Source organism: Brachycentrus maculatus, unplaced genomic scaffold (genome assembly GCF_059751285.1).
Source record: "Brachycentrus maculatus isolate JH-2025_06_01 unplaced genomic scaffold, ASM5975128v1 h1tg000326l, whole genome shotgun sequence".
NCBI classification, from domain to species: domain Eukaryota; kingdom Metazoa; phylum Arthropoda; class Insecta; order Trichoptera; family Brachycentridae; genus Brachycentrus; species Brachycentrus maculatus.
This window is the reverse complement of record NW_028281075.1, coordinates 2181047-2204797: the sequence shown is the minus strand read 5'-3', so window position 1 is coordinate 2204797 and position 23751 is coordinate 2181047. Positions and strand designations below refer to the sequence as shown.

The 23751-nt window shown below is 34.1% G+C and overlaps 1 protein-coding gene across 3 annotated transcripts; it reads left to right on the top strand.

The window, feature by feature from the left end:
* The first annotated feature begins 640 nt into the window (after positions 1–640).
* Positions 641–19120, top strand: LOC148304270 (uncharacterized). 3 transcript variants are annotated; one of them, XM_088268610.1, is made up of 20 exons: positions 641–1183; positions 1264–1414; positions 2199–2284; positions 8194–8340; positions 8915–9044; positions 9214–9384; positions 10701–10810; positions 10944–11073; positions 11756–11820; positions 12049–12162; positions 12601–12793; positions 14079–14153; positions 14570–14661; positions 14958–15089; positions 15927–16109; positions 16479–16563; positions 16655–16853; positions 17840–17954; positions 18051–18259; positions 18808–19120. In XM_088268610.1, exons 1-20 carry the CDS (start codon positions 1133–1135, stop codon positions 19001–19003), a joined length of 2634 nt encoding a protein of 877 aa, XP_088124736.1. In that variant the 5' UTR covers positions 641–1132; the 3' UTR covers positions 19004–19120. The 3 variants fall into 3 exon arrangements, with proteins under 3 accessions (XP_088124736.1, XP_088124737.1, XP_088124734.1); XM_088268611.1 differs by having other exon boundaries at positions 642–1183; positions 10716–10810; positions 12046–12162; XM_088268608.1 differs by having other exon boundaries at positions 643–1183; positions 12046–12162.
* The last annotated feature ends 4631 nt before the right edge of the window (positions 19121–23751 follow it).

Here is a 23751-nt window from a genome sequence, read left to right as displayed (position 1 = left end):
AGACACGGTAATAATTCCTAGGGGACGCCACGTTCGTTTTTCCGCTCCCTTAAGTTATTATTACATGTCATTAAAAGTTTTCATTTGCAAAATTCATTTTTTAAAAAACAGCATTTCACTGTTGTAATAGATTCCGAATCCGAAATAAAAAGAAATGAGACCGAAAAACGCTCGCGTGCAGCAGGCTTATGGTATCCACCAAACGCGGATTTGAAATTCGGAAGCAATGAAATGCAAGCAGAAAATGCGCGTTTACTGTCTACTGGCTACCTAGATCTCTTCATTTAAAACGATAAGTTGAAACGCTAATCATTTTTATTTACTTTTTTTTTATTCAATTCATTCTCTCAAAATAACCAAAAAACATATTTTTAAATATTTCAAATCTGAAATGAAAAATTTTTTTAAAAAAAAAAATCCTGTTTGTTTTATTTTTAAAAAAAATACACCTGCACCTTCAGGTACATATACGCATGCAAATGAACATGTCGACCATGGTCTCTAGCTGCATAAATTTGATTGAAATAACCTTGCTCGTTTACATACTACATCTTGCTTGATTTTTGAGCTTGCTTTTTTCTAGTAAAGTACGTACACACATTCTACTAAGTGGCAATTGCTCAATAATAGCGTACTTTTGTCCTGATAATGAGCATGTGCATCTAGACCTTAATGTAAGTACCTACCTACATTAATATTATTCGAAGTATTTGTTTATGGTTATCTGACGAGTTTCTAATATTTTTGTGTTGGTGTCATTGTTAGCATAAATTGAAATGGGCGCTTTGAATTTTTGGTGATATTTTGAAATTGTATTAACTTTTACTATTTATATCATAAAATTATTGCTCTCCCCATGGTCTCAAAGAAAGTTTGGAAGATCATTTACATAATTAATTAGTTTTAAAATCTATTTCTACACCTAGGCTGTCGATCGACAGTGAAGGCTTGTTTGTCATGAGTGGCGTATTCACGTATATTATTTTATATTTGACAATTAGAGATAAAATGGCGGCCAATTTCAAATATCTTATGATCTTTTTGTAAATATTGCTTAAATTCAATTGAGACACAAATTTTCGCAATACCCATAATGATATAGTAATGTTACGCTAAATTAAAAGTTTTAAAAATGGACCAACAACTGGACGATTCTCTGAACTTGGACGATGGAGCTATCGGGGTAAGTGATCTTTGTTGATGTGTTCAAAAATATAAAATCGTCAAAGGTTATGTATAAAATATAATTTTCCACTTTTTAAGCTCGAGTTTAATGTCGAGCAAGAAGTAGTCACTACATCCGAGTGTAGCTTTGACACAAGTAACCCTAATTTTGGAAGTGAAATAGATGAAGAAATGGAGCTTGGGCAGATAAGAGATGATCATGACATGGAAACTGAAAATCAGATTATAGGTATTTATTATCAGTATTATTCTCAATATTTCTTTATTCATTTATTAATTTATGTCAAGTACACATAACTTTCATTTCACTAATGAACAAATCAAATCCTGGATCCTATTATTTGGGTCAATGTAATATTTAATTAGAGTTGTGTTGAATAGATTAACCTTTTTGTTAGCAATGTTACCATTCAATACTTAAGAACCTAAGGTTAGCTCTCAGTTAAGTCATCATATTGACCTGCATAGCAAGAAAATCCCAGAATTCCGATTCAACAACTCCTTGTATTCTATTTTTAATACAGTGGTGTACATTTTAAATATGCCAATCAAAATTTAGGGAATGAATATGGTAAAACTTGATTTAAATAAATTAAAAGTAATGTCATCCAATAATATCTTCAATACTAGGTCATTTTTGGTCAAAAATACAAATATATTTTACATACAGGCGGTCCTTGGCATTTACAGATTTGAGTTGCATATTATTTGCTATTTCATACGCAGTGAATTGATGAATTCTTGAATTAACCATCACCTGATTCAACGTTTTCTTGATTTAATTCACTTTGTTATGATTCTGCTTAATTTTCATTGATTTCATGTAAAGATAACCCCATTTTTTAAAAATCTTTTTAATTTTTTTTGTTTTACAGAATTTTGTTTTTAAAATATCTCAATATTTTTCTGTAAATTATTATCTACATATATTCACATATTACTAATATTGTAAAATAGATATTTAAAGACAGTAAGTATTTGTGTTTAATTATAAATGAATATTTATTTTAAAGAAAACATGGAGTATGTCCACACTACTAGTGGTCAGGATATGCCGTCACTCGGTTGTGAAGAAGAAGTGCAAACTAAGCATCCAGAGGTGAGAACTCTAGAGAAATGTACCGATTCCAATTCAAAACTTATTAGCCAAAAATGCTGTGTTGACCTTTCCCACCTGTAGGATACAATGCCTCCGTGGTGTAATGGCTAGCGTGTTTAGCTGCTGTGCTGGAGATCCCGGGTTTGATTCCCAGGGGGGGGTTGAAATAAAAGTGAGTGATTTTTCACTCTAATATTTATTCAATATTACCCTGGACTGGTACCGGAAGCGGAGGGCTGATCACCTTTCCTTCATGTGTATACGATCAAGATGACACTGCGTTTATATGAAGCAGTGCCCTATGCACCATTGTGGTGCGAATAAGGGTTAGAAGAAGAAAAAGAAGGATGCAATACAAAAAGATTATTGCTGAAAACATGTACCTATTATAGATGTGACTGAAATCTGGAAATGGAGCCTTTTTTATGGAGCGTATTGCAAATCATTTGTGCTAAGTATGTATTTTTTAAAAGAATACTGCCAAAATACAAAGATGTATGGATAAGTACATAAAACAAAAAATCATTAAAAAACAATCATAAGAAATCGGCAGTTCTGTAAAAAAATTAAGCTCTTTGTCAAAAATCCTTTTTGTGGATTATATAACATTACTTTTATTTATTTATTTAATCTTAATGTACAGAGAAGAAATGTGAACATTGGCGGGCTTACTGCTAAAAACCAAATATCTTCCAACCAACCAAAAGGTTCTTAATAACTAATGATATCTTACTTAATTTTTTAAAGCTATTTAATATCGGAGTTTTACCTACCATTAAAACTCTTATTATGTTTCTATTGATTTCTGGAGTCCATCATGAGAGAAGCGTTCATTTTCTTTTCCGTTATCGCGGTTTCTACTGTCTATTCCTGGGTCAGTGTCCTACTCTATGGTCGCTTTGTCCGTTTCCGCTGATTTGGTATCCGGTCATCCATGGATTTGGGTTGTTCATAAAGCTCATGATGCACCAGGTAGGTCTTACCTGGACTCCAGAAATCAATAGAAACATAATAAGAGTTTTAATGGTAGGTAAAACTCCGATATTATGTGTTCTGAATTGATTTCTGGAGTCCATCATGAGAGATCTGTCTGTTATCTCCTGGTGACCGGGTGATGCCTTTATTTGATGTTAACTGGTTGAAACAGGCTTGCTAGAGAGGAGTCTTTTGAGACGGTGTGATTAAGCAACTCTCTTTGGTAATATTTCCTGAAGGTATTTTCACTTTTCCAATTTCCTCTCTCTAAGATATTATCAATTGGGTAGTTTTCTAACCAATTGAGGGATGCGACCGCTGAGCGTGTACTGCCGGGGGTAGCTTCCACTCCTGCCATTTTCAGCGTGCTCTTTACCCATCCTCCTATTATGGTTCTTGTAGCCGCTTTTACGGGGCCCCTCGTACTTATAAATAGGTTATTAAGGTTATCCACTTCCGACCTTCGATCCTTGGACAATTCTACTAGTTTTCTTGTCCAAAAGACTGGGTTTATATTAAGCTCCGGTGATTCTAAAAGTTTCCAGCTGGATTGCTGGTGTAACCGGGTGTCAGTCTTTGATCCAAAAGACGGATGTAATATAATAGAAGTGCCTTCATCCTGCAGGTTTCCATCCGAGATGTTTAGTAACGTCAGGTCGTGTACTCTTCGTCCTGACGAGAGCAGCAATAGTGTTGCCACTCTACACGATATCTCGTATAAGGAGTTTAGTTTAGGGCTATTTTTACAGAGCCAATCTTTAACAATCTGTGGATTCCAGATTGGAGATTTTGGAAGAGTAGGCTTTGCCATGGCTATTGCTTTAAGGGTATGTTTTACCAAAAAATTAGAGCTGAGACTTTCCTCAGCTGTTGGGTTACAGAACGTTGCTATCGCTGACTTATGTACTAGTATAGTATTGTATGACAATTTCTCTTCGATAAACAACTGCGCCAGGTATCTGGCCACCTGGTTTGCAGACGGTTTGTTAGGATGGAAATTGTTATTTGATGCCCAGCGGCACCATCTATCCCAAGCTGGCTTGTAGGTATTTAGCGTCGAAGCTCGCCACCCTGATAAAAGCAAATTCTTTTCCTCAGGATTCCATCTACTCAAAACGCCGTCCCACCCCCAATTTTCCAAACTTCTATTTCCAGTTCTTGGATTTTGGGCGGAGGTTTGCCGGTGGATGTGTCGATTAGTACCGATTCCAGGTTTGCTATTTTGAGTGGTGGCGCTAATGATCGGCGTATTAGGTCTGGTCGCCAGAACGCCCTCGGCCACCTTGGGACTGCGAGAAGGTATGTTCCGGTCGCCTTGTTCAGGTGTGCTAGGATTCTTGGTATTAAATTTGGCGGAGGAAATATCCAGGCCAGATTGAAGTCCCAACATTGACTGAAAGCGTTTTGAAAGATTGCGCACGAGTCCGTGCAATCTCTTGACACGTATGTCGAAGTCACGTGTGCCGTTACGGAAGCAAATAGGTCTATATCGGGTTGCCCGAAGAGATTGAAAATCGGTTGGGTTGCTGCCGGTAAAAGGTGCCACTCCGGAGGTGTTTTTCCCCGAGATAGGTGATCCGCGTCTCCGTTGTATTTTCCGGGAAGAAACTGAGCTGTCAACGAGATATCCCACTTGTCTGCAAGGATCAGGAGGTCTTGGGTCAGATTTAAAAGTGTTAAGGATCTGGTGCCCCCTTCCTTGGAGATATACGCAACCACTGATTTGTTGTCCGATTGCACTAAGACTTCTGAACCGGAGAGGTTGTGAGCTGAGTGTTGAAGGGTTGCAAGCACTGCGAACAACTCTTTTCGGTTTGAATGCCACTTTTTCTGTTGGACGGTCCACTGACCTGATAAGGTTAAATCGTCTAAAGTTGCTCCCCAAGCCAGGTCTGAGGCATCTGTTGTCAGGAAATGACTGAACATTTCCTTGTGAATGGTGCTTGACGAGTTCAAGTTCTCTAACCACCATTCCACCTCCTGCAAGCACTCCTCGGTCATTGGAACTAATCTTCTGGGTGGAAGTTGCTTCAGCGGTTTGCTCGCTATCTGCAATTGTCGGCAGTGCAGCCGTCCTCTTCTCACCACGAAGTTGGCAAAGTTTAACCTTCCCAGGAGACTTTCCGCTTGCTTTCGTGACCATCGGCGAGAAGACAGTATCGCTCGAAGTGATTGGTGGAATGCCGCACACTTCCGTTCTGACAGGGACTTGCGATTGTTGCGCATGTCCCATACGACCCCCAGGTATTCGCACTTTTGTGTTGGGGAGAGCACTGACTTTTGGAAATTTACATTCCATCCCAGATATTGTAGAGTGTTTACTGCTAGCCGCGTTTGTCGGCCTAGATCTTCCTTGGATTGGCTCGCAAGGAGGAAGTCGTCGAGATACACGATTGTCCGTATACCTTTCTGACGCAGTAACTCGGCTACCCAATTTGTAAGGGTCGCGAACATTCTGGGAGCAGATGAAAGGCCAAAGGGCAGACTTGTCATCTGAAGCAAGTTTCCTCGGTAGACCAAGCGCAAGAATCTCCGATGCTTTGATGCGATCGGGAGATGGTAGTATGCTTGTGAGAGGTCTATCTTTGTCAACCAATCGTTTGGTTGCAAAAATTCCGGAACCTTGCAGTGGCTTATGAGTTTGAATGGAGCAGGGTTTAAAAACAGGTTTAGGGACTTCAAGTTGAAGATTACCCGTGAGGAGCCGTCCGATTTTGGTGTTAGGAACATTTTTGATAAGAAGCTGGGAGTGAGATCCGCGGCTTCCAGAACACCGCTCTCGGTGAGTTCCTTTATTTGGGAGTCCATCTCGGCAGAAGGGGGTGTGCTGAGGTGATTTAAAGTATTCTTGTGTGGCATTATCAAAGGAGGTTTTGACACAAATGGTATTCGTGTCCCCCTTATCATTTTTAGCATAAATGCTGGTGCTCCCAGTGTCGCCCATGCTGCCTGGAATAACTTTAAGCATCCCCCGCGAAATGGATTCCTTCTGGCGTCAATTTCGAGTGTGCCTTCCTCTAAACTTTCCTTTTGAACTACCAGAAGTAGACTTGCCTCCCCCTTTTTTCTTGGTGGAAAATTTGCTGGGGCCAGCTTCTCCTCTGGGAGGACCGTTATTTTTGTTAGCGAGAGGCCTTCGCTGTTCACGAAAAAACTGGTTATCTGGCTTTTTTCTGGTAGGAACCTGGGGTCTTGATAAAGGATGGGTTGTTGCAGGTTTTATCGTAAGCTTGTCAGAGGTACCTACCCTAGAGAGGAAGGCCGTCAGATTCCCCTTTTCAAAGAGATATTCTGAGCAAGGAGGGATTTTGCAAAGTCCCTCTCTGACATGCTCGTCTCTGACTTCCCCGAGGATGGATTTTCTGCGGAATTGTACCGCCTCTGTGCGCCTGCCACATACCATCTGAAGAATATCTTCGGAAACCTTCTGGTATGCGGAGTCAGGAGCAAACAAAACTTTTACTTTATCGAATACGTTTCTTTTATTAAGAATTGTGTTCTTATCAGCGGCCCAATTGACCAGTTCTTGGAGCCCTGATTGAAACTCCTCTTTTTGTATGAGGAGGGCATGAGATAGAGCGGCGAAAGACCTTTCCAGCGAAGCCTGGGCAGGGGAGCTGACATCGCAGCGTCTGAGCTCGTCGTTGACTTTCAATTCAACAAACGATGGCTCTGCCAGAAATTTCTTCTGGACATCAGCATATCGCACGCCTGCCCAGTTTTCACTACCAAAGTGTTGCAGCTTTTCTAAGGCTCGAATCCTGATGGGATTTGCTGTTGGATGGATAGGTTCCTTGACTACTGTGCTGGGTTCCTGGAAATCCAGCTGCAGCTCTTCTTGGATATCCTGAGGATCCTCGTGTTCCTCTAGTCCAGGAGGCTGCTGTAGAAAACCGTCGTCGTCTTCTTGCGATCCCGAGTCTACGGGAGAAGTGTCGCCTGGCGCCGCGACCTTAGCCCCGGTTTGACTTTGGAACACGGCGTCAGTCAAAAGTCCTATCTGCTGAACTAGATAGTCTATCCGTGGGTCCATTAACACTTTAAGGCGCTTTTGCTGACGCGGTTCAGGAGACTCTGAATCTGACGATAAAACGGATGGATCGCGGGATCTTTTTCGAGATTCACTGCGCTGAGAAGGCCCAGCTACCGGCGATAATGGCGAAACATTTTCTGTATCACTCATTTTCTATAAAGATCGGTGTTTTCGGACAGATGTGAAAATTTATATGAAATTAGGCACAAAGCATAAAGTTCTATAAAAATTTAATTAACTATCCGTCGCCCTTGAAAATCTTGACTCGCACGATGTTTGTAAACAACAAACACGTGTTTCAAGATGGCGTCGTTTTGTTTATAAAATATTCGAAATGAAAAGTTTTTTCGGTAAATGCGCGACAATGCCGTTTGGATTGAAGCGAAAGTTTATAATACGAGCACTTCTTTAGTTTTGTTTTTATAGAAGACGAGACACTTAATAATAATAAGATTCACACACTTCTCACGGTGTTTGTAAACAATTACCGCGCACTCAAAATGGCGGCGGCGTCTCGCAATCAAAATAAACACGATAATTATCCGTTATACACAAGAACTTGACGTTTTAATGACGTAAGTTAAAAGAACTAAATATGTTTTCAAAGTTTATAACACTATCTACGATATACTGCCCAGGAATGAATACGATTTTTTCGAATTGATCGGACAAAATCAACGAACGTCGTTACACGATGGGAAAATGACGCTTTATGAACAACCCAAATCCATGGATGACCGGATACCAAATCAGCGGAAACGGACAAAGCGACCATAGAGTAGGACACTGACCCAGGAATAGACAGTAGAAACCGCGATAACGGAAAAGAAAATGAACGCTTCTCTCATGATGGACTCCAGAAATCAATTCAGAACACATAATGTAATGTTTTGTTTTAAAGGTAAATACAATGGAAATCCACGACATGAAGGAGGTATCAGATTCGACAGATACAAGTAGAGAAGTTCCCTTATTGGATGTTGCCACACAGAAATTACCCAGAGTAACAAGTTCTGCAACTTTAGTGCCACATTCATTTTCCTTTCAGGTAAGGATGTGCAAACTCTTTATTTTCCTATCTTGAATGTATTTTCAGAATAAACTTCATTGATGACATTTATGGTTGAAATTTAACCTTTCCGGGAGTATGGACGTAAATGATCGTCAGTGCGAATTTTCCTTAACCTGTTAACCGGGTGGGACGCATAAATACGTCAAACGTAAACAATATCGGGTACGGGTAGGACATATAAATACGTCCTTGAAATATATGTTGCGCCCTGGAACAGGCAGGACGTATATTTTTCCAACAACAAAGGTACTAGTCATCCATATATGTCTCGACATGAATTTAAGACACGGAGTGAATCAGTATCATTTCGCTATTGAGAGTGGTAGACGTGTTCTGAGTGAGCAGTGACGGGTACGTACTTACACTTACCTACCTATTTTTGCACCCGTTACAAGTTGCGTAATTGGACGTGGACTTATTTACATTATGTTGAAAATTTGCAAATTCTCTTTTAATTCATTATCCTTTAATTAATGCGAGAATTATAATACTGTCTTTACCACAGTTGTTCTTCTAATTTATATTAATTCCAATTTATTTTTCTTGGCAGACTATCCGTGTTGCCAATAATACAGCGTCGAAACCTGTTTCTATTGCACCGAAGCCGATCACAATGTCTGCATCAGGATTTGGGAATATGAAGAAAATATCTCTACCTGCTGGGTCTAGCAGCATTTTGGGTAAATGTAATTTTATATTATTTCCTCATCTAAAATGCCTTTCTTATGGATGTAAAAATTTGTTCGTCTCCTTTCAAAATCATATTGATGATGCTTTGTTTAACTGCAATTTTCTGTTGCACTAAGAATATTAAAATGATGTTTAATTATAAATCCATTTTTTGTGCAGGTACGGAGCTCACGGGGCGACAGGTGGTGGTGATGCCCGGCGGGGGGGCTCGCCTGAAGGTGGTGGGGGGCGCGGTGGGCGTGGGAGGGGTGGTTCGCACCCCCTCCCCCCAGATCCTACAGTTACGCCAGCGCCCGACCCCCCCACTCACCAAGTTGACACTTGCTCCGGGTAAGAAAACACCTAGGTGATCGCATTTATCAAATTTAATAAAAGCAATAAAATTCTTCATTTAGAGTCGAGTCGTGGTCCTATGGGTTCTAGGTTCGAGCTCGCTCTTCTGCATTTTTTTTTAACCTTTTCATAGCCGCAAATAAATTACGCGGCAGTGCTCAACAGGCCAAGTATTTTTTTGAAAAAAAAAAGTTGTCTAAAGATTTTTTTTTTGTTGTTTTTATTGAATTATAATTTACTTACCAAATATTATATCCCGCATCGATTGTTAGAGTTTTATTCTTGAAGTTAAACCAGTTTCAAATTTTCAGGGTTGTCACACTAAGTCGCACACGCAAGTTTTTATTAAATTTAATATTAACACAACTATTATTTATCAATGGAATATTTTAAAATAATAAGAAAACACAAAAAAATTGAGCAAAATAAAAACCCCTGGCGTTCAAAACAATCGATTAAAATAATCAATATTTCAAGTGGTTTGAGTGGTAGCCCTAATGACATCTGTCAACTGTCAGCTGAAAGTGATACCGATAAATCACTTAAAAGTATTTAAAAACTTTATAAAATATTTTGTGACAACTTCAACTGATGGCAATGTATGTTCCGTTTTTGACAGATTGTCAATATGAGTTAAAACTGCGGAGTAATACGTCATCAAAAGTACTGACGAGATATCTCGTCTCTGGCCATACGGGCACTCCGCCATTTGCCGAGATATCTCGTCTCTGGCAACCATCGGGTTAAGAGAAATATTTGTGTTTTTATTATTTACACAAACATTTCAATTTCATACTATTTCTGTGAGCCTAAGCGGGCTCATTATTAGAAATAGGTATCATATTGTGGTAGAGTGGATTCAAACCGAGAAACTCTGACTTAAGAGTCCGCGACACTAACCACGGGACTAGAACCCGACATTTGATTCCTAATCTTAACCACAGACCGCTTAAACCTATTAAAATATTATGGTATAGTTTTACTACACTAAAGCAATTCTTTTCGAACTTTACAACTAACCTTCAGCACTCATTTTGCGTATATGTACACTTTTATTATGTTATTGATCCATAGAATTATTTGACCTATGTAACTGTATCCTAATTTTGTAAATAGATGTAAAATATTTATGTTGACACATATCCAACCAATATTTTTTTTCATTTGATTTCTAAAACAACGTTTACAGTAAAATAATTCACATAAAATTTCATGTTTAATGTAAAGTTATACCATTTTGACACTAAGGAGTCAACATGTAAATAACTATATCAGATAACATAATCAGTTGTCACTTTATGCGTACTTAACAGCTGTCGGCTCACCAGGAACAGTTGCTGTTCAGAAAAATGCTCCGACTCGCTACATCAGCATCCAACAAGCTCAACAAATGGGACTGCTCTCCGGAGGCAAAATCACTCAGGTAATGCGTATACATATTATATATATTTTAAATGTGGTTCTTAGGAACACAAGGACCAAAAATCAAAACAAAAGAAAATGAAGTTGTTGCTTAGTTATGTCATGTACTTATATCTAGTATTGTATGTCTACAGTTGGTGGCCATGTCCCCCACAAAGCAGAGTGTCCCAGTGGCCACAGCGGCACCCGTGGTGCGCCCAGTGAGACAAAACCTACAAACTTCACTTAAATCTCCTACTAAGATATTACCAGCTCCGCCCCCCGGTATTTATTTTATTTTCCACCCATTATTTTATATTTATACTTAGATTTTGCTACTTAGCAACTAGCCCTCTAATAAAATAATTCAATTTAGATATCAAAGTAAAATGAATTTGCCAGTCCATTTTTCGGGTATTAATTTTGCCTCTCGTGACAAACATGTCCATACAAATATACACACATTTTTTTCCCCGAAAATCCTTATAAGGTATACATAGAAAGCTACATTTCAGCACGCATTTTCGAGTTTAATATGGAGGAAGTATCGAATATAATGCATGGGAAATTTTCCTCTCCGTAGTATAATAATTAGCTCATTTCACTACTGTGCTGGAGGTCCCGGGTTTGATTCCCAACACAAATATGAATGATTTTTTCACTCTTCTTTTTTGATATAACACCGGACTTTATAACCTTACCTTCATGGAAGTAACCATCAAGATAGCAAGTGATAGAACCAGTGCGGAATTTTCGTATTTAGCATTAGACCAGGGGCTTTAGCATATGTGTGATTATATTTATTATGTTTTATAGCCATTTTCAAACATAATTTTTAATTCATTAAAAAAAAATTCAAGTATGAAGTATCTATCAAAATGTTGCAATAATCTTGCTACAGCTTTGGAAATCATTGAAGTCTTAACTTTGTAATGCTTTGATATAATTTTTTTTATATATATTTTAGGTAAAGTGTTACTATCAGCTGCTCCACAAAGTGTAGTCATCAGACCTGCAATCAGCAAACCTAAGGTAAGAAAATCAGAATTCAATGAATGCATATTTTTCATTACTTCAATTATGGCCATCCTTTTCTGATCTGATAAATATTCAAAATAATTTTTTTTTAAAACATCTATGACTGGGTTTGGCATCCCAAATAAATGTTTGTATTTTTTTTCTGAAATAAATTTAACATTGAACTGGACTTCTTAATTTTTAATTTTATTAATTAAACAATATGTCAAAATTAAACAGCAGGTTCTCAAAATGGAAGGTTCAGTGGGTTCATCTGGAACTATCCTAGCCAGTATTCCTGCTGGACAGAAGATAAACCCTCAGCAGATTCACCAGATCAACATTCCCGGGAAAGGCGTGAGTGTAACTCATCTAGTTTGTATGTGAAATACCCGTATTATTCGGTGCCGTATCGCTCCATCAACTCTAGTTGTTCCGAGGCACTGATGATGCTGTGTATACGGTGCTGATAAGTGTGTGTTGCTGTATGGTACTCCATATGAACAAATCAGAATGACTCGAGTTGAAGCCATGGTGATGCGATCCCAAGGCGAAGACTGTATGATAACCATAAATATGCTTGTAGTAATATATTTTTAAAAAAATCTCTATGCTTAGAATTTCAAGATTTTAAATTGTTATGCGACTTTTCGTATCATATCTGTTTTAATTTTCACTATGTTAAAAATTTGGAGGTATGTTTTCCAACCATAAAAATTCCAAATTTTCTTTTTAGATTTCTTTTTTCCAGTCCCTATGACTGTAAAGATTTTCTCTATGTTTACAAATTTTCAGGTACAATATGTGAGATTGCTCCCTGCCTCGGGGCTGGGACAGGGGCAGAGCAAGGCAAGTGCCCCCGCCGCCACCGCTCCGCCCCCTCCCCCCGTCTCGGCGACCCCGACACCGCTTTCGCCACGCACTGCCCTTAAGGTATCTGGCAACCCGCAGATACTGCCCAAGACATTCCTCATAACGGACTTCCAAAGTAAGTAATAGAATTCTATGCACAGTTAATGTAAATGTTAGGTATACAATAAAATCTTCTTTTTATAATTTTTATACACATGAGAAAAAATAGTGTTAAATCGAGGAAAATGAGAAAATAAAAAAATATTTTAAAATAATGTATAATTTCTAAATACAGTGAAACCTCAATTTAACTTTTCCCTCTAATAATTTTTATTCAAAAATAAATTCTGATTCTTAAAGCAGTGTAGAAAAGTGCATAATTTTAAATTGTATAAAATCTAGAGAACTTTATGTTTATTTACATGAATGTGAAAAAGGAATAGATTTCTTCCTGCACAAAAAAGTCAAAATGTGAAACGTAACGTGAGGTTTTATTAAATTTATGATGTCATTTAAGTAGAGCTAGTATTGGTTACAACAGTGATGATCGTATAACATTATTTGCTTCATAACATTATTTGTTTAGCGGGAACCCATTGTTTGTAAAGTGGTATTAGTTACATTAGTATAAAATGAGTGAATTAGTGAAATGTTTGAAAAAATATATATTGTTTTGCATCAAATATCAGTTTTACGATTACTATTCTCAAGGTACTGATATGGTTAAATTAAATTTTGCAAAGAAGATATAAGAAGCTATTCCATGCTTTCAAATATGATGTTTTCCACATTTTTCATTTTCCAATTTGAGAAAAATAATTAAGTGAACCATTATAAAACATGAGTGTCAACTTAATTTTGTATTTTACCAAGCATTCATCCAGGGTAACAACATGCCCTGTGAGTAAACCTATGTAATCACTAATTATATCATACTATTTATATGTTATACATATGCATATGACTCGAGGCCGGTGGACTAAAATCTCCGTATCCATATATGTACTTAACATTTTGTTCAAATGTCTGACTACAAAGTCAATGGTTTATATATTAATATTTTTTGTTCATAAAGTGAAGAGAAATTTTTCAAATGTAACACATATACATTATAACGTAAGTTGCAATACTTCAATAATTATTTAGGCTTAAAAGTCATTCAGGTTTTATAAAAATCTACAAAATTGATTTATACTTTGTTGTCGCCGTCACGGAGACAGAATACATTCTAACATCTCCGATAGTGCCGCAGCGGATAATTTTACATATAATGGATAATAATTTGAAAGATTTTTTTTACACTAATATAAATTTATACAGACAATTTTAAAATTAAAATATTAAGATAAATCCTTTGCTTTATCTCGTGATAGAAATTTAGTAAACGCATGTTTATAAAATATGTTTGTATATCATTTTAGGTAATCTTATGCAAGTGGTGCCCAATAAGGGACAGAGTATCATAAGCACGCCAAACTCTGGTACCTTGAAGAAATGTAAGTTTACATGTGGTTAATTATTTTATTCAATGCTGAAACATATATTTTGTATGAACTCTTTCACTCTCTATAATATCCCTCCCTTGTAATTAATTTGTATTAAAACCCTTTTTTTTTAAATACCGAAATCAATAATAGTGAAAAGATTGTATTTATGATCTGTATGTTTAACTTTTAACTGAAAGATTACTTTATATAAAGCGGTAGTGATCACTTTTTTTACGATCCAGAAGTTATTCGTTTAAAACTAAAGATAAATATGATTATAAAACAAAATTACAACCTTCTTAAATATTATAGTTTTTTTTTTAAACGACGTAATATAAATGTCGCAGTTCTCTTTTTATTTGTAGCACCATATGAGTATGGTGTACCAGCTTTTGACACTTAATAAACGATTTGTACTTTTTTAGTGATCAGCAAAACACAATCCAAGATAGTTCCTGTATCAATAAGTGTGGCATCAACTGCGGCAAAACTTCCTGAAAGTTCTTCAAAAGTCACGGTAATATTTTCAGTTCATTACTAGCACCCAATTAATATGATATTCAATTTCCCACTAAATTTCTTACAGATTAAAAAAAAAATGTTACTGTGCTTTAACTGTATTGTTACTTTTACTTTTACTAGCAATTCTCTGCTTACTGGGGTTTGATTTTTCAAACTTTCAAGCTAATCAAGAACATGGTTTTCTGGTTTCTCAAACAATTAATTTATTAAATTGGTAGGCGAATATAGGATTCCCAATATTATAGAGGCAATATTAATTTTTTTGTTAATTTTTTTACAATTCATTTTTAGTTTACAATCGCAACAACTCCAAGCGCCAAAGTACAAACCATGACGACTTCTGCAGCACCACAAGTGCAAGAGATAGAAACCGAAGAGCCGAAAGAACATTTTTTTTCTCTACAGCAATATATCAAGGAAGAGGTCAGTTTATATTTGTAAATTTAAATTTGAATGTAAAAACTATTTTAAAAAATATGAAAATTACTTTCAAAAAGGCTATAAAAAATCCAGAATGATAGTAATGAAAATGTATGAGAATGTAGAATGAGAATTAATGGAATGAGAATTTCTTTTTAGATTATTTTTCCGAATTACGCCAAAATTCGAATTGTTGGTAACGTTAATATGCGCAAATACCTTACCACATGAGTTATAATCATGCACAAATCTAAATAGAATTAATATTGTATTTCAAAATTGATTTGGAATGGGGGATTTCCTATTTTGATTTTTATGTTACACTTACATTATACTGTTGTGTTCCGTTATTTCACGCCTGATGTAAATAACTAAAATTTATTTTCTTTTTCCCTTTTTCAATATTTATCGATTATTTTCATTGTAAAGTTTTACAATTTCCATTTATCTTAATGTAAACCAGTATGTACAAATTGATTTGATAGCAGATTGGGAGTTCATTTTTATGTTTGAATTCTTCAATCAATTAAATAAATAAACAAAACTGTATTTATGAGATCAGTACCTACCTATTATTTATAAATACATTTTTTTAATATCAGTGCTTACTTTGGGATTCTTTATTTAAACTATTGAAAACCATTTTATTCTTTTTTATGTCATTTTAAATAGACTTCTTGTTAATTAAATATATTATTATTTTTTCCTTAAATAAACAATTTGAAAATGTAATTCTGAGTATATTTATTCTCATTTTATTGTATACATGTGTTTAATATTAAATTTAATTGATTGCTTTGAATTATATGTATGGTTAATAAATTTGTATTTTTTTCCTAGATGTCTCTAAGTAGTGATGTGCCAGAAGAAGAAATGGAGGAACAGACAGAAGAGCAAGTTGCAGCTCAGTCCCCTCCCCAATCACCATCCCCCTCCCCTACCCCCGCCCCCGAGTCTCCCACTGACTCTAAGCATATTGTCATGCTCCAAACGTCCTATCTATATCAGCCTAACAAACAAAATGTAAGTAGTCTTTTTCTTCTTATATAATTATTTACTGTAGTAATCATGCTCCTTACTCTGCTCTATCACGATGTTGAATACATACCTGGGTGTAGAGTCAATGCTGCAGTTTACTTTTTTTTTTAATGGATAAATACTTTTCTGGCGTAGAAGAATAAACCGTTTAAATATTTATATGCAGTTACGCAAGGGTAAATTTTTTTCTTTTAAATGTGTGTTAAATAACAAATAACACTCATTATTATACATAAAGTCGCTTCACTTACAAATCTAATTTAATTAAATTTCTCTAATTTTAAAACAAATTATTTTCTCTATCATATTCAAATTCGAGTATATACATACTATGTATTATTTGTTTTGCCTTAGGTCATGAATAAAACAATGCAGATGCTTCCAACAAATGTTGAAGTTAAAGAAGAATTGTCGGATTATAACGCCAAGTATGAAAGTGGTTGGTATTTGTTTTTTTTGTGATTCAACATTTATTAATGCTACAGTTATTTATGATAGATATTTTATTTAATGCTAATATCACTTTTCAGCTATAGAATTTGGTCTGCGACCGCGTAAACCTTGTAACTGCACCAAGTCACAATGTCTCAAACTGTACTGTGATTGTTTTGCCAATGGAGAATTTTGCAATCAATGCAATTGCAATAACTGCTTTAATAATTTAGAGAACGAGGAATATCGCCAAAAGGCAATTCGAAGTTGCCTTGATAGAAATCCAAATGCTTTCAGGTAACTTCTTAATATTACAATATACATATTTTTACTGTTTCAAATATGTACCGTATAACTTAATTTTTATGTTACTCGTTTATACATTTTCCTGCCTTTTATACCAATACATGAAATTTCAATTTCCCCATCTCATTTCCCATACAAACACTTCGGGTAATTTGTGCCAATTGACAACTATTATGCGCACAACACAACATTAGTATGTCACCAAGGTATATTTTACTGCGTAATGACAGAAGCGGAAATAAACAAACCCTTACCGTATGTGAGTGTAAAATAAAAAAGGGTGCATCTTTGAGGTTGTAAGGTTGAATTTCCTATAAAATTTTATAAGTTCTTCAAATTTTTCAAACCAAAAATCCAAAACATTGGGGAAAAATGCAAGTTAAGCTAGGTGAGACCACGCAAGGAGAACAATTTAATTCAATTCAATTCAATCTAATTGAAAATTCGCACTATGGTATTGAGTTTTGCAATCTTTTGACTTAATGTACCATCCAGTTTTATGAGGATTAAATATTCTTATATTATTTTAATAAATACAGTGTATTTATTATTTTACTTGCAAGTGAAGGATTAGAATTGTCGCTTACCAGTGGTGGTCCATTTTCTATTTTCCATTAGCATTTCGTATTGCTTGAGTAACCAACTTGCCAGAGCCCGTTTTCCATCTTTACCTTTAAATTGTATTTTTTTAAATTTTTAATCCTTATTTCCTTATTAGTAATAATTATTTTCAAATTTCAAAGTTAATTTAAAGTCTTCTTAATTAAGGTCATTTATGCTTGAATTTTTAATCTATTCTTGAATCACAAATGGCTGATGTTAAGCATAATAAAATTCTTCAAATACAATTCCTGTTTTTTGACAGCTTTGCCTGTTCCCTGTTATTCTGTCAGTTTTTAGAGATACAAAATTTTCTCCTTATTCTGTAAGATTAAATTTTATAGCAAAATTTATAATTATTTATTTATGGTTTTCAGACCCAAAATAGGAAAAGCTAAAAATAATGTTGGACCAGAAGTTGTTCGGCGACATAACAAAGGGTGTAATTGCAAGAGATCAGGATGTTTAAAAAATTACTGTGAATGTTACGAGGTAATCCAACTCCTTAATTTATATATAATAGTTTTGTGCAAAAAATCCTGCGAGATCATTCCATTCCAATTGTACTTACCTTTTGCTGTTTGGTAGGGTAAAATTGCCTGTTCCGCAAACTGCAAATGTGTGGGATGCCGCAACATCGAGGACTCCCTGGACAAGAAGACCCTGAGAAGGGCGAGAGTGGCGAGTGTGATGGGCATCGGTACAGAAACCGTAGGAGAAAGCTTCCACAACACAATCCGCACCTGTACCACCACCAACTTACTCGCTCCCAAGACTGGCTCTCCTTTCCCAAAACGGTGAGAAAAATATGCTAATTTCTCCTATTTATTTGCTTTTACCTATGGCATACCACTTTTGTGTCTTAATTAATATAACTTCTTGTCTCTCAGCCATCTCTCTATTGCTGGATATAGGTCTCTTCTATTGTTTTCTATTCCTTCCTGTCTTGCGATCCCCTCAACTGATTCTTCCTCTCTTCCCGCAATTATAATTATATCATCTACCCATTTTTTGGGTAGATGATGATATCCCAGTCGCTTTCCTGAGGCTGTTACATTTTAAAACTCTGGGTGTCATTCTCTCGTTTCTTTCTTTTCCAGCATGACCTACCACTTCAACTTTGCAATACAGTCTGTTTTACAAGCGAGTTTTGTTTGCCATCTGATTTTTTTATTCTAAATATTTCCCTCAGACCTATCATTTTGCCGCTCCATGGACCACTGTGTACATAATTAGTTATTATTCACTACAGTAGCAATATTATGTTTTCTTCAGGTGCCAGTATCTTCACAGTAAGACATATAATATATAGTAGGTATAGTTTTATGTTGCAATCGTTTTTCAGGCAACCTTGCAGCATAATGACCAGCGATGTGATAGAAGCGGTGTGCCAGTGTTTACTGGCGCAGGCTGCAGATGCGGAAAATCTTGGGGGGGCAGGCGCCGCAGGGCAGGTGCTAGAGGAGTTCGCTCACTGCCTCAAGGACATCATCGGGGCGGCACACCACACCGCCCCGCTGACCTCTTCTAAGGTCTTGTAGGGACCATGACCTCTTAAACTGTTGCGCGCAACAAAATATACCATGTAATCTGCATTCAAGTGTGTTGTACGCAAAGTACTAAACTCTACCAAGGTGATTAACTTTATAAATATGTTTATATATATATATATATATATATATATATATATATATATATATATATATATATATATATATATATATATTTATTTATTTATAAATATATATTTGCCATTTGAAACTGCAATATTGTACAGTATAACAAAATGATATGAGAAAAAAACCATCCCTAAAATTTTGTTAATAGGTAAAGGGTTAATTATTTTATTATTAAGAAAAAATATTCCATGCCAAAAATGACTCCCTCGTGTTTGATAGTAGCTAATTAGATCAGTTGTTAGAAATATGAAAATCTCTGGAAAAAGTCTTATAAATATAATGGTTATTAACAATTTATTATTCGTCATGCTATCAGACACTAGACTATTCACCTTACGGATGATATATCAATGTATTATAGGTATCTCAAATTAATGTAACATCTTTATTTTATGTTTTTTTCGTTTTTATTGAAAGAGTAATTGTTTTTCACAAAATTATAGTAAAGTGACAATTGAGTCATGAAATTAAACTAAAAATTTGGGATAATATCTGTTTAATAAATAATACATCTACAATGTAATAAGAAATATTTTTATATTATATGGCAATAAGAAGTATAAATCTAAATATTTTAATGAAATTTATGTAACTGTGTTTTAGAATTTAATTGATAGTTTTCACAAAATAACGTCATATATATTAAGATTTTTCCAAATTCTCTCAATTTTAAAACTATACTAAGTATTAAATACAAATGTTAATCGTATTGTAATACATATTATGATCTATCTACTTTTTTCTTTCATTAAAGGAAAATGTTCTTATTTTTAAATAATGTGTACAAGTAGAGCTCAAAACATTAAATAAATCTTAAATACAATTTTTATTTGCACATTTTAACTAAATTGCCATAAATCAGAAACAATTTAAAGCAAATATATCTTTACAGTTACCTCATTTTTACATTTTTCTAGTGACAAAAAATATTTCAAATTGAGGAAAATTTTAAAGTGAGAGAATAAATGTATAGAATAATGAAGTACAATTTTTAATTACAGATGAATTTTTACCCCATTTAATATTTTCTTTGTTTTTGGTTTCCATTTCACTTTTGTATATTTCACACAAACTAAACTCCAATTCAATGCACTTAAAATCCTGACGTAATATTATTTTGCTATTTATATTTTTGTACAATATTTAAAACTAAAGCCACACTAATCCTTTTTAAGTAAAAAAAGAAATAACAATTTTGGCACCATTCTTGTTTTATTTTTTTATTGACATATAATATGAAAAATTGACAAATTATAATTTTTCCCCTGTTCTTGTGGTATTTTGTTATGTAAAAATGTCAAATAATATTTGGTATTTTCATAAATCCTTTGCTGTAAAAAATAATACAAATACTTTGAAAAAAAAATCAACTCGCCTGAAAAAGCAGGAATATAGTTTTTAAAACCTTAAAATGTTCCGAGTTATATTACATATTTTTCTACAATTGTTTTCTCTAGAAATTTATTAATACACACATACACTGACACACACACACATATATATATATATATATATATATATATATATATATATATATATATATATATATATATATATATATATATATATATAAACACACATTTATAAAAATTATATATGTATGTACATATTTACTGTCACGAAATCATGTTAATGATTTACAATACAATTCTTTCCGATTATTAATAGGTACTAAATTTTGTAAAGTTAATTGTTAAGTGTGTAATGTTTTATTTATTGCTTTTATTTGTAACCTAGAAATTATAATTTATTCTAAATACTGTTTGATATAAAATTTAATATATTAAATTTAAATTAAGGAATTAGGCTTTGAAAGTGGTAGTAGTTTTTGTACAGTTTAGTTAGTTATAGTGAACGACTTGCATGCTATTATTGAATACTGTCTGGGTTATTTAGTACATATACAGATTATAATTTCTGTCATGTAAACCTATTAAGGTGAGCTATTTGTGATGTCAATATTCTTTTTCTTGTCAAGTTTTTTTTTTCATACTAGTTGAACCTTTGTTTTACAAATGCAAAATAGTGATTTTTTTGTGTATCATGTGATTTACTGAACCTTGAATTATTGTATATTTTCCTTATAAATATATTATAACCTTACGAAACATTATAACAGTCGATTTCAATATTATTATAAAATATAAAAATGATTTTATGATGACTAATGCTATTTTTATTGAATGTCAGTGTGCCTTTATAACAAATAAATACTGTTTAGAAAATATGAGCTATGAAATTTTTTGTTTCTTGTATTGCATTGTAAACTTGCGTCACAATATGAATGTGTAAAGTTATTTTTTTGGTTGATAACTTATTGCATGTGTTAGAAATTCTTTTTTTAAGGTACATATTTAATTGAAATACACAGTGGGTAATTTTACAGTTTTTAAAAACTGACAGTAGTTTATAATAACGATGTTTTTATTTTTAATGTAAAATCTTATTAACCAACACGCCGCTTCCCCGCAGGGGCAGGCTCAGAGAATATAATCCCACACCAATCTGTCTTCGCAAACAATCTTCGCCTCTTCCACATTCATGCATCTCCTCATACATACCCGATGATTATTCTGACTCCTGATCTGACCATTTTGAATGTAATTTCTTTTTAATCAATTTGGCCATTATCTAGATATTTCTATTTGTTTATTTTTATTAAAATGCTTTAGGAAATTTGGATAATAATATTGGCCAATATTATGAGGGCCATTATTGCACGATTTAACAAACAAATATTCATGAGTTACATCTTTCTCTGAAGGCCCAATAATCAAGAATCTGGCTATTATATATTTTAGTAACAGAGTTCGGAAGATGAACAAATTTGCATGTGAAATATGTTTTTTTTAACAAACAAATATTCATGAGTTACATCTTTCGCTGAAGGCCCAATTATCAAGAATCTGGCTATTATATATTTTAGTAACAGAGTTCGGAAGATGAACAAATTTGCATGTGAAATATGTTTTTTTTTTGCATTGATATTTATGGCAATCTACTAGTATGTGTAAATTTGCTATGTTTATTGTATACAATAAGCGGGATTAATCTATATATAGATTTGGCATCGTTTTTCTGAATGACCTTTGACAATTTTTTGTACCTACCTATAAAATTTATAATGTGATGCGTGGTGGTGACCTTTATTTCAAACCTTATTTTTTATTCCGATGCTGATTATTATCTTTATTTTAATTAGGTAACTTATTTTCAATTCATATTTTTATTTTTTTGTATTTGTTAACCCTTTGTATTTGAGTGCCGCCATAGAGGCGGCATGCATGATTTGCCATACTACTGCAGTGCCGCCGCTATGGCGCCAAGAAAATAAAATCTTAATACTCAATGTTTTTGATATATTCATTTTTTACTTTGCAATACAATTAAACCAGAATCATATAATTACAATTAAACAATAATAAGTCTCAGAATACGATTTATGGCGGCATACATATACCAAAAAACTTTTGAGGGCAAAGGTTAAATCATCAACAATGTGAATTAATAGATAATTAGGTAAATTCAAATGGATGTAAGGTCGAAAAATTTACATTTTAAGTTTAGATTTCCAAATTTGCTTCAGTAGCGCGCATAGCATATTTTCACAAAAAAGAATACGATTTTTGTTCATTTGTATGGGTTTCTTGCATTCAGAAAGCAAAACAAATCAAAAGGACCCCAAGTGGTGAATTTCTTGGAAATACTTCCATGTATCTAAAAAACTAAACATTTAATATAAATACCAAATTCGGTATGAACACTTTCAATTTCAAAGTCTTACTTTATTTAAAAAATATACCTCAAAAACTGATGAAAATTAAATACGGAAATAAGCTTTTTTATTTATCTAAAAATAAATTCATTTTACATACCATTTTCAATAAAAATTACTTGGGTGGGGAAAAAAGGTAGAGAGAATCTAAAAGATGCGTAGTAATGTTTTTAAGGTTTTTATTGTATATTCATATAGGCCTAAGGGACGGGGCATCAGGTTAGGTTTTTTAATGCAATGCTCAATGTCGTCCGTAAAGCATGCAACAATTCGATACACTGCCCTATGCACCATTGAGTGCGAATGAGGGCCAAAAAAAAATTAAGAATATATATATGTATTATAGAGGTAACTTTGCAACAGCAGGGTAAGATAGAAGAATAATAATATGTAACAACAGTATGTCAAGGCAGGTTGGATGTTGAATATGTATAGTGCCCCTAGCACAATTGGGTGAGGTTAAGGGTCAATATTAGAAAAAAGTAAAATAAATTGTAGAAATAACTATGTAAATGACTATGAATGTAGTGCCCTAAACACCATTGGATGTGGATCAAGGTCAGAAGTAGAAGAAGAACCAGGTTATAATATTTTAACTAGAATTACTCAACATACATTCAGTCTGTGAGTTTTTAGGACATTTTTTCAATTACTGTAATTCAAATTCCATGCTTTATTTATTTTACCATTACTCACATATTTTAATTAGAAACCAAATATAAGTATGATTAAATCTTACTAATAAATATATTGGACCTACAAACCAATACACTGTTTAAAATAAAATCTTAGAAGAAAAAAAGTATTAATAGTTTGTAACTTTCGGTTTCCACTT